Below are 11,943 nucleotides of genomic sequence, written 5' to 3'. Positions count from 1 at the left end.
GTATTTTTTTAACGAGTTTTCAATGCGAAGAATATGCCAACATCAAGTTATTTACAAAGAGATCAAATTTCGGTGAAACATCTACCAAAATACATATTTGATGAGAGGCCTCTATTATTTGAGGGATAAATTTGGAAACTTATAAGAATCGGATCTAATATCAATTTTGACAACGTGACAGACTAATTTTGGAGCGACTTATATGAACTGAGAATCCAATTGCACTTTGAGGGATTAATTTCAAAATAGTAAAGATGTAAGGGACTAATGTTAAAATTTCTTTTGCAGTTCAATTAAGCTTATTTTTATGGATTTTGTGTTAAGTTGACTAGCTAAGCCCGCTACTTTATTACTTAAACGGATCCTATACCCCTTTGCCGAATATCCGACCCGGAGATAATATCGGTACCCGAAGCTCCAATACGCTACGCGTTTTAAGTCCGCTTGGATCCTACGCTACGCGTTCCCGTCCAAATAATCAGTTTCTGATCTCAGCCGTCCATTTAAACAAGATCCGTTTGAAACCCGACTCGTTAAACATGGTACCCGACCCGTACGCGTTTCTCCTCCTTAAATAACCCTCTCCCTTTCTCTAATAACTCAGCTGTGGAGCGAAAAAAAAAGGAAAAAAAAAAAAAGCTAACGAGAGAGAAGGAGCGAAGCAAACAAAGTCAACCCCAAAACTTCAGTAATTTCTTCTCTCGTTCTTTATTTTCTTTAGATGTTCGTTGAAAATTCTAGGGTTTAAGCATAGCATTTGTTCTTTTTACTGAATCTTGTCTAATTTGTTGCGTCTTTGCTCCTCTGGCCCCTAATCGGCTGAGTTTACAGAAATAAATGGCGCTGTCTGAGATCGCGCAGAGGAAAAATGTGAGCTCTAGCAAGTCTTATGAGGTATAATTTGTTCTGTTCTTTGAAATTTCTAGGGTTTAAGCAACGCCTTTGATTCTGTCCCTGAATTTTGTCTAATTTCTTGCGGTTTTGTACATTTTATCGCTAGAGGGCTGATTTATAGAAATGAATGTTGCTTCCTTGAATCGGTGCAGCGGGGAACGTGAACTCTAACAAGTCTTATGATGTATGATTTCTTCTGTTGAATTCCTTTTTCTCTTTTTTTTTTGGAGATGGTTAGGTTTTGTAGTAATTGTGGCACCTAAGGAAAGGTTTTGCTGAAAAAAAACGTTAACTTGAAATTTTAGATTACGTTTTAAGCTTTGGGGGATAATCGAACTTATCGGTTGTGACTTGATTGAGGTCAAAGGCGGGAATGACTATGGCGGGTTAATTCTGTGACATCGATTTTTAGCGTGAAAGAAAATTTTGCCTTGTTATTTTTTATGAAATGCCAAAATAGATGCAACAGTCAGCATTTGGCGATAATTTGTTTTGGCTTTTTCGGTTTTGTGCGCTATGATAAACATTTATCTGAGGCAAGATTCTGTAAACATATTTGATTTCCTTTTGGATCTTCTTTAGTAAAATTATTATGAAATGGAAAGAATAATGTATTTTCTAGATATGCAATATACCATGCGAGCCAATCTGATAATTTTTTTATTTGTTCATTCATTTTCTGCATAGAACAATGTATGACATGATGCATTCTAGAAATCCTAATGCATATACGCGAATACCATCTAGAAGAATTGTGAGGCATCCACATGGTTCCATGTAGCATTTGTTTGCACACAAAGATAATTTATTGGTTTAGCGACCGAGCTGTATGTTACGTTTGTGACACAACCAACCAGTATGCATATATTGTTTAGCAATTATTTTAAAATCTTTCATGCAACAATTGGAAAATTGATTATTATCAATGCTTCATTTGGTGTGCTTTAGGTTTTCTCCTCTACCTGGAAGTTGGAAGGATGATGATTCAACAATGTTAACTGGAGATGTGATGAGATTGTAATGCTGGCCCTTGATGTCTGGTGGCCATCCTACGCAAGCTGCTGGGCATGATGCACCTGTCAAAGAAGTTGCTTGGATTGAACAGTTGAATTGCCTTGTTGTGGGGAGCTGGAGAAGACATTGAGGCAAGTGTGGATTGAGTTACTGGATTAATTTTCATAAAACACATTGATTTAGTTATTATCCAATATATGTGGGGTTTTTTTGGGGTTTGAATAAGTCTGCTTAGAGATATGGCAGTGGTTTATATTTTTCGGAACAAACTATAAAAGTTTGTTTATGCTTAAGAATCTTTCACCACTTCTATGGATGATCCCTGGTTATTTTGATTTGCTAACGACGAAACAATTATTTGCCAAAAACTTATGTTTTCTGAAGCCTTGGATCTCATTCGTTTAATGATGCATATTGTTCTATACTAAACAACTGTTAATGTTATGAGTAGTGCTAGGACGACCCAAAATTGGGACAGATCCATGGGACAACACACGTGGCAGATCTAGTTGTCATTTACAGCTGGTTGTGCGAATTAATAGCAAGTTAAGGGTATTTTTGTCACAAAACATTAGTTTCTGATGCAATGGGCATCAAGATTTAACCCAAACATTGTGCCTTTTTACTGCACTTTCCTCTCGATGGCGACCATGCTTTTGTCTACCGGGGAAGGTCCTTATCGCTAACCAAGTTATCATCCCTAGCGCCTTTGATGGATGACAAACAATGGGTTTGTTTATCCTTCGGACCTTCGCTCCTTATTCCTCTGTTGATTCTCAAAAGATTTAAAAAATCATTAAAACTGTATGTGATCCAGATGAGTCTGATATTTCTACCATCATATATCCTTTAATTGACCTCTCTTTTACCAATCTGCCATGGAAAGCAACTTTAGTTCAACCTGATAAGATGATTTCTTGGTCAGTTGTTGTTTGTCCTCACCTATCGGTTATTATTTACATTGTGGATTATAGTCCAAGTGTTCTACTTCTGGTTATTCATTTATTTGGTGTCCTTATAGAGAATAAAATGAGAGAGAATCGATTAAGGTGGTATGGTCATGTACAACGTAAGCCTTTTAGCGCAGCGGTTAGGGGAAGTGATAATATTATAGTTAATGGAGCAAAGAGATTTAGAGGTAGACCTAGAAGGATTTGGTTGGAAGTAATTAAGAAGGATATGATTGTGGTTAGCTTAACAGAGGATATGACTCATAATAGAACTGAATTAGAACTGAATGGAATAATAGGATTCATGTAGCCGAGCCCAAGCACTTGGGATAGAGGCTTTGTTATTGTTGTTCTGATTATTCACTTATTTGTTGTCTTCTACTATGTGGTGTGCAGTCTGCGCTTCAATTTTCTGCATCTTCTAGATCCATTTAATTTAGCTTGTAGATTTTATCTTAGTACTGTGAAGGATAACCCTTCGACTCATTACTTTCTAGAAAACAGTAAACTAGAATCTCATTATTATGAAATTTATCCAGGTGATGGGATACTAGGCAAGCACAAACAGTTCATACCCAATAGTTTCCTGACTTTTCCTATGCTCTGATGATTGTCGGAACTGTGCACAGAAGCTCATAGTTTACAATCTACAAAACCCTCATGATGCAGGACACAATCACTATTCAGATTTGATCCGAATTGAAGATAGATTTGTGATAATTTTAGATTTGATTTTGGTTTTAGATAGGCGAGAATTAGTTATTTTGTTTAGTTGTTTTATTTAAATTGTGTTAGGATTGTGTTTGTTGGATCTATTATTTAGTTAGATTTGTTATTTTGTTGATTTTGTTTTCTTGTTAGAATTGATGTTATCAATTAGTTAGGATTATGATTTTATTTTATGGCTATAAAAAGGATTGTAATGTTTCATTTTGAAGGGAGGAAAATTGATGAATAAAATATGAGTTCTGAGAGATGTTTTGGAGTGATTCCATAGGCGTGAAACCATATTTTTTTGATTAGGCGTTTGCGTGTGAAACCAGCCTCTTCAATTACTTTTGGAGGTTAGATGCTCTGAGTGAATCTGATCTAACCTCATTTTATCTTACTTTGTTCGTCTTTTATTTTATAAAAAAGAAAAGAAAAGAAAAGAAAGATACTGTTCACGGACACTGTTCACCTGAGGGATCCGGCGCTTCTCTGTTCCGCATCATCTCAGGTAGCCTGTGTATGATATTTTAAAAAAGTTGTTTTATATGTGTTCTCACTTTTAAGCTAAACTTTCAACATAGAATATGCTAATTACAGTAAGTTTTTCATGTAAAGTTATGGTTTCTGGTTACGATCATTGTTATATCCCTTGTGAAAAGTTGACAAAGGTATTCTTCGAACTGATGTGTAAACTATGAAGTAAGATTTTTATTTTTATTTTTAGTATTCTTAACTATCACTCATCAAAATCTTTTTTTCTCAGGACAGTACATGCTGATACTATTTAGTATAAGAAACACCTTTCTATCAAATATTCTGATTAACCTATAATTACTTAATGCTGCTACGTGCCTATAGTAAAGTTTTAAAAACCAATCCAAACAGTTAGAGAAAAAAATTGAACTCTAATCAAATGGAAAAATGTGCCATGTTATTAAATTGAAGAAATTGTACTGTGACAGTTTCTAACAAGGCAAATTGAATTCTAATCTGCTTAATAAGAAAAAAAACTTTGCTTTTTGCATGAACCTCCCTGTATCTTCGAATAAGTAGATAGATTTTACAGGCTGTGAAGGATCTGTTCAGCCAGAGAATTTTCTTATGCTTTTTGTGCTTCGTTCTTTCTTGACTTATCAATTGTTAAGAATGCATGTTTAACATTTAAAGTCATATAGTAATAATTTTGGCACAACAGCATATGCCTGTTGTTCTAGGTGCATTACTTGTTCTCTTCCATTATAGCTGTAGGTTCCTTCTTAGAAAGATGATTTTTCGCGGTGTGTTTTTTTCTAGCAAGGCATCTAATGCCCCTATAATTGGGACTGTTCTCAGAGTGCAGGCTATGACTTTCTACTTGAAACTGGCGGGGGTAAAAGAACACATGAGTTTTGACTGTTCTACTTATTTGTGTGTTCTTTTTATTAAAGCAAATGATTTTCTTATTTGAAAATGTCAGCATGGAGATGTGTCATTTTCATTTTACATTCTGCCATTTATTATGTTTAATGAAATACTTTCCTATCTGAAAATTTCTCAGTATGGAAAGCACATGTTTTTGCAGTGTTGTACCTAGTATGGTAAAAGAAACAAATATTATGATCTCAAGAAATCCTTCTTTAACTATACACTAATTATGAAGGATATGTACACCCATTATTTTAAATCTATATTTTCATGGTCACTCTTTACCTTCTTCTTAGCTTTTTTATATCTATTCTTACTGGTTATTTCCAACTATCTTTCTCTTGCAGTCTAAATAGTATGAACTCTGCGTCAGCTCAGTTTTCTACCTCTAGAACTATGGGAATATATGAAGCGAACCACCACAGTAGCATATGGGGAAACTTGTTTAAAGTTGTCAGCAGTATGAATACAGGTGCATTTGCAATAGTTGAAGTTAGTGCCAAAATTGACAATAGTGTGAGACATTAATGTCCTTTGTACATGTTGATTGCAATATTCCTCATGGCTTGCAACTTTTTATTTTTTTCCTAATTCGCAATTTATTGGTAGTACTTTTGCAGTATCTTTTAGAAGATATTCCTTCTGATGAACTAGAATGAGTAAAACCATAAAAAAGATATTACCGGGAACTAAACGAGTCTGCAGATAAGGTAAAGACAGAATCTGTGTGAAACTTGGTATCCCTTATTTTGGATATTAAATGGAGCAACTCTTAGAAGTGCTTCATCAACTGTCTGAAATATAATTTCTTCAATACTTAAGAGTAGTGAAAGGCATATATTTAAAGGACTAGTTCATTTTTATGTACAAACTACATTTCTTTCTAACCTAGTATTCGCATATTAACAGCTTATAATCTGATGTTATGACCATAAAGTTCATGTTCTTTTCCTTTTCATCTGGTGTCTCTAGTCACAATGCTTAGTAGAGATCACATGTTGCATTGTCATATGCATATTTCATTGAAACTGTAATCTCGTATAATTCAGGTGTTTTATGTAGTGGCATAAACTTTTACATTTTGGTTAGAGATTTTCCTTTAAGGTTGCATTTACTATGTGGAATGCAAAATTCTCATCTGGAATTACATTTTACAGGAACGTGCATGTTTTAAGTTCCTTGCAGTATTGGATTCTAAAGTTTGCTCTTTAGGAATTGGACTATATACCATGACAGGTACCGTTTAGGTGCTGGGAGATTATGACAAGTAGCAGTGACCAATTTTCCCCCCAAGCTGACAATGACTTGGGGGAAAAAGTGCTAACAGTTCATTTGTTTGTCATAGGTTCTCTGCTCTACTCGGAAGCATAGTGTTTACTGGAGGATGTGGTGAGATTGCCAAAAATGTGGCCCTTGACGTGTGGTGGCCAACCTACAGAAGTTGCTGCACATGATGCATCTGTCAAAGAAGTTGCTTCGTTTGAACAGTTGAATTGCCTAGCTACATGGAGCTGGGAAAGGACAGTGAGGCAAGTGGTGATTGAGTTACTTGATTAAGTTTTCAAGAACCACGTCGATTTAGTTATTATCTGATACATGTGTGTTTTTTTCGTGTGTTAATTAATCTGTTTATATATGTGGGTAAGTGCTTTATAACTTCTGGGAACGTGTTATATAAGTTTGTTTACCTATGGGTACATTTGATGCACCAACTCTATGGATGAACCTTTGATGTTTTCTAAACCTTTGGACTCATTAATCTAACAGTCCATTTTGTTTTATATTGAATAACTATTCATATTGAATACTCTCCCTTGTGAATGTTAAGAGCTTCTTCTGTAGCCTCAACTTACGGCATGAGGTGAGCAGCTCTTAAACAATGGAAATGATAACACAGTGATGAAGTATTATTATCCGCTATGCTCAAGGCCTTCCTTATGATAGGTTTTTGCCTATGATTATGCTAATTTTAGAAATCAAATGGACTTCTTTTTTCCGCCACTGTCATCATCATCCAGTTCCTTTGTATTAAAATTAGGATCAGCTATGGAACATGGCGCAGAGTCAAGAAGCTTCACAAAAAGAAAGAACCATCCTCTGTATTTTGCAATCCATATATGAGATGATTTGTAGCATAGTAAGTAATAAAGGCTTTTTCATAAGACCTAGAATGCTGGTATCTGTGAGGAACTGAACCGATGGTTTGGGGTAGTGGCGTGTGTCTACAAATGACATGCTTTGTTTGGTTAGAAAATATCTTTCATAGCAATAATCATGATGTTAATCAAGGAGCCGAGTGGGACTATAGTGTTAATAATCTCAAATTTATGATCAGTATCTAATTTTCGTTCATTCATTTGATGTGGCACTGTCATTTAGGCGGGAAAAAACCCAGACCTTCATCCTAATACCTAGACAAACACCTGGTCAACATGATAAAAGTTCCAGAACATAATTCAAAGATGGTAAAGTTCCACTGCATTTTAAGCTTGCTTGGTTTTTCTTCCCTACTTTTAAAACCAATGAATTTGGATTCTTCTTTCCCTCTATCTAGGTGAGATCAATAGAGGGGAGGGTCGGTGTCTACCATCTGGTTGATGCACAGCAAAGCATGAACTTGACATTCAAATCCAACAGGGAAGGCAGTGACATGTATTGCCTTAACTCGTTGAATTTTCATCCAGTAAGTATATCTTTCATATTGTCTTATTCTCATTTTCAAATTTATACAAAAAATGCCAGCGAAACAATTTGATTTTAATTTTCATGGACTAGATTGACTGTTTATGGGAAGTTGGATATTTTATACTTTCTGCTTGTGTCTTTGTTTTGCATGTATTCATGCAATTGCCTTATCAAAATACTAATAGTTTATCCACCTATAGAAGGTTATTTTTCACTTTAATTTTAATGGATTATTGACAATTATTGTTGTCTCAAGAAATCTATGATTCAATGAAAATCATTTAGGTTAAAACCTTCAACGGCTTTTCACGTGAAACTATGCTGGCTTTGTACTTGACACTTTGGTTATGATCTGGCCTTTACATTTCTTATAAGTACATAATAGTAAACAGCTGGTTCAAGAATAACACTTGCATCTTTGTTTGTTGACATTGTTGGCAGTCCATATTGTCTAAATTAACAACGAAAATGGTTTAAGTTGGGGAGCGTGTGGACCTTTTAGGGAGGATTCTGCATCCATTACTGAAAGAAAAAGATTTGGTTAAACTGAGGTGAAGCACATTTCACGTTTGTTAGAAAATAGCTCACGTACTTTGCTTATTTTTGATTTTTTAGTGAAAATTTGATTGGAAGGTGATTGATTGTAACAAAAATTCACTTTAAAGGTGGTTTATGTACAAATTGAAATGGAAAGATGGTTTCTGAATAATTGCCCTATTTTAAGGTGGTTTCCAAGGGAAAAAACACTACAATTAATCTTAGTTAATCTTGAGGGAATTCACAAAACTCAAAAAACTAACACTTTGATCTCCATCACGGAACTTACTATTTGGGTTCTTGCAAGGCACTTGTTAAATGCACTCATAAACTTTCTTGTTTTGGTCATCACCCGATTTGTTAGTGTTTGCTATGACAGTGAGAAATATCTTCATCATCAGTTATGGTAAGTCATTAACTATAAGGGATCTAATTACTCAATTATATATACTTGCCTTGAATCTTCAATATTAGAAGTGAAGAACTTAACAAATATATTTTCAAGTTCTCACTTGAACACAAATGTGAGTGCACTATTTACAAATACACTCATAATTTACATCAAATTTAAAGAAAATCACGGAGAATTATATGGCAAGATGGGCAAGATGGGACACGCGTCTTATTTAATCTGACCGTCCAAAGTCTACCTATCTATTTCCACGTCTCACTAATAGTTGCATATCGTTCCAAATCACATTAACTGTTTGTTAGAAATGATATTTTTCTCTTTTCTTGAAAAATTAATAAGGCCAATCAATTTCATTAAGCACAAATCTTAGTCATTCTGTACCTATCTCTTGCCATTTCCCTCTCTGAACTTCACCATTCCTTCATCCGTGGCTTCTTTTTTCGACATTGAAATGGTTAAGGAGCGTGTAAAAAGAGATGCCTTTACAATCATTAGGCCTCGTTATCGTCGGTCAGAGATTGAAAGTAAGAGCAATGATCGGTGCTTCAAGGAGCCTCCTCCTCCCAATTGGATCAAGATAAACAAGGTATAATTCCTACAATATTTTATGAAAAGTTTCCATAAATGCAAAAAATGTTTAAGGAGTTTCTATTGCATAAGGGTATATCGATTCCAACTTTTTAGGATGGCAAACTATAGACTAAGAGGGTGATTTGGGGGAATATTTATTGGTAAAAGTAGTTTTAAGCTAATTTTTTTTCGTATCTACCTAGTTGGTAACGTATTAAAACGTATTAAATTAGCTAGCTTTTAAATCTCATTCAGAAGAGTTTGGATTTCCTACTTTTGAAAAACTAGGTTATAAACTTGCCTATATAGATTATGTTTGACCAAGCAAATGACTATTCTGCTCATATAATTTTATAATTTTTTAATCATAAAATCCAAAATCCAACAACAACATATTTATGTTTCTGAAATTAAGCCCTCCCAAACACCCTCTTAGTTAAACCCTTTCCCCCTCCTTTCTTCGCTTACCAGATCCAAATGGTAATTAGAGAAATCTCTTCAAGGATTTTAGTGAAAGTTATATCCGTCTACTTAATCACTAAGGTGTTGTTGTTTGGCAAGGGGTTAAGAGGAGAGTTAAGGAGACCGATTAACTTAGTTAATCCTTGATGAGAGGTTAAAATTAATTTAATTTCATTTAGATTTGATAGTCGAGATGAAGGGTTAAGATTTTTGTGTCCGAGAAATAAATAAGTTTAAGTAGAGTAGTTGTCATAAATATCCTAAATTAGTAGTTACTATGATATTCTTGTCATAAATATCCTAAATTAGTAGTTACTATGATATTCTTGTCATAAATATCCTAAATTAGTAGTTACTATGATATTCTTTCTCATAATTTTATTACTTACCTCTTGAGGGAATACATCTTAACCTGCTTGCTCGAGAAGGTTTGTTAACCCCTCTAAATGAGGGGTTAGCTAATTTTAACCATAGTGAAGTGCTTATTAGCCCTTCGACCAACTTAACCCGTTTGAGGGTTAAAGAAGGGTTAAACCCCTTTATTTACCCTTCTTTTAACTGCTTACCAGATGGAGCCTAAATTTATTTTAGATAAATTTTGAATTTCTCTAACGCACCATGCTTTTGAACAACTGTAATTCTTTTATTAAGCAATTACTTTGGACAATGGAATGATTAGATTAGCATCTTGATTAGGGATTGTCTTCAATAGAGATAAATTATGAAATTTCTAAGGAAATTTTACCCGTTTCAAGATAAATCCTTCATGTTTTTTCCCCCTTAAGCATGGTGGATGTAAGATTATTCTAGCATAGGTTAAAAACATCTAACATTTCTTAAAATAAAGAAAACACATACAAGCAAGAAAATCTTGTCATTTTGTGTTTGACCTTAATGGAATTTGTTATAATTGAACTGAAATATTAGATTAGATATTTTATAGTTGAATCCTGCACATTGGGTGTCATCATTCAATGAGTCCAAGATTTCTTGGTGGCTTTGGTCCTTGTCGCATCTAAAAATCCAACACAAATCAATTGCATCGACACAAGTCAAAGGGAGGTTATATTGTATTATAGATTCCATACTATTTTTGTAATACAAGAAATATGAGTGCAAAGTCTTTTGCGATGAATAACTTAAAAGATTATGAGTCATCATGGACAATACATTTTGTTTTTTATAGTACGAAGTAAGGTTACAGAAAGTGCTAGGCTCCTTTCGTGATGGATAACTATAAAAGATTATGAGTCATCATGGACAATACATTTTGTTTTTTATGAGTCATCATGAACAATACATTTTGTTTAGGCGTTAGGCCCGACGCCTAGAGCCTAGGTTCCTAGGCGGAAGCCTAAGCGGGGCCTAGTCACCTAGCCAGAAGCGTAAGCAGGGTCTAGGTGTTTTCCTATTCTTTAGTTTTTTTAATTACAATTACTGATAGTAAATGCAATTTTATAGAAAACTTAGGAGCTAGACAGACACTAAGATAGATTTCTTAAGTGGTGCGGAGGAGGTTTTGCTAAAAGTTGGGAGAGAGAGAAGATGTTCATAGTTGGAGTTTGGAGGAGATTGGAGGACGCGGAGGTCGCAATGGAGGATATCATGATCATTGTCTAATGGTTGAAATCCATGTGGGCAGACTACGCTCCCCTAGGCACTCCTAAAACTTAGCTGGGCAGGATAGGTACCACCTAGGTGCTAGGTAGTTTTTATTTTATGTTATGATTTAGTTTTAATTTGGATGATAAAAAGTAAAAATGTCAAGTTTTGTGTGATGCAATACATAGTTATTTTAGAAAATAAAAACTAAATTATAAGATAAAAAAAAAAAACTACTCTCTCTTTTTTTCCTCCCCTTCACTATACATTCACTTCAAGAATTTTGAGAAAGTGGAAAGGGCTAAAAAGTTGAGACACCCTTCACTTTCTAACTAATTTCCAATCACTTGCAGTGATTTTTTAGAGAAAGTTTAGTCAGTTTTCATTTATTGGTTGTTTTTCATAGCTTTTCGGTTGTCAAATGCATCAAGTGAAAATTAGAATGAGTGCAATACATGGGAGATATAGTAAATATTAATTTTTTTAATGAATAACACATATCCATTAAATAATAGGTTATGATTGAAAACAATGGTATCTGCTCTTAAAGTCCAAATCCTTCTTTTCCTTAAGAAATTTTCTTCCTACATTTATTTTTCCAGTCTCAGATTCCCAACAAAGAGACTAACGACAGGACTACCACCAAAAATCCTCGGGCAACTGAAGGAGGGTGCTGCTGTAACATCAACAACTTTAACGGCG

The 11,943-nt window shown here is 34.5% G+C and overlaps 1 protein-coding gene and 1 long non-coding RNA gene across 3 annotated transcripts in view; both read left to right on the top strand.

Moving 5' to 3' along the window:
• Nucleotides 612–2,036, top strand: LOC109841037. 2 transcript variants are annotated; one of them, XR_002247124.1, is made up of 4 exons: nt 612–688; nt 832–894; nt 1,001–1,078; nt 1,843–2,036. It is a non-coding gene; the product is annotated as an uncharacterized LOC109841037 (long non-coding RNA). The 2 variants fall into 2 exon arrangements; XR_002247125.1 differs by lacking the exon at nt 1,001–1,078.
• Nucleotides 3,929–11,943, top strand: part of LOC109842527 — a 10,325-nt gene continuing 2,310 nt past the window's right edge. The window contains exons 1-6 of the mRNA XM_020411394.1: nt 3,929–4,077; nt 5,321–6,209; nt 6,319–6,502; nt 7,528–7,656; nt 9,068–9,193; nt 11,844–11,940. Coding sequence (XP_020266983.1) covers nt 6,479–6,502; nt 7,528–7,656; nt 9,068–9,193; nt 11,844–11,940 — 376 coding nt within the window. The 5' untranslated portion in view covers nt 3,929–4,077; nt 5,321–6,209; nt 6,319–6,478. The remainder of the gene's footprint in view (nt 4,078–5,320; nt 6,210–6,318; nt 6,503–7,527; nt 7,657–9,067; nt 9,194–11,843; nt 11,941–11,943) is intronic.

The sequence above is a fragment of the Asparagus officinalis genome, chromosome 5 (assembly GCF_001876935.1).
Source record: "Asparagus officinalis chromosome 5, Aspof.V1, whole genome shotgun sequence".
Lineage (NCBI taxonomy): Eukaryota > Viridiplantae > Streptophyta > Magnoliopsida > Asparagales > Asparagaceae > Asparagus > Asparagus officinalis.
The sequence above is the reverse complement of the archived record's forward strand: the minus strand, read 5'-3'. Positions and strand labels throughout refer to the sequence as shown.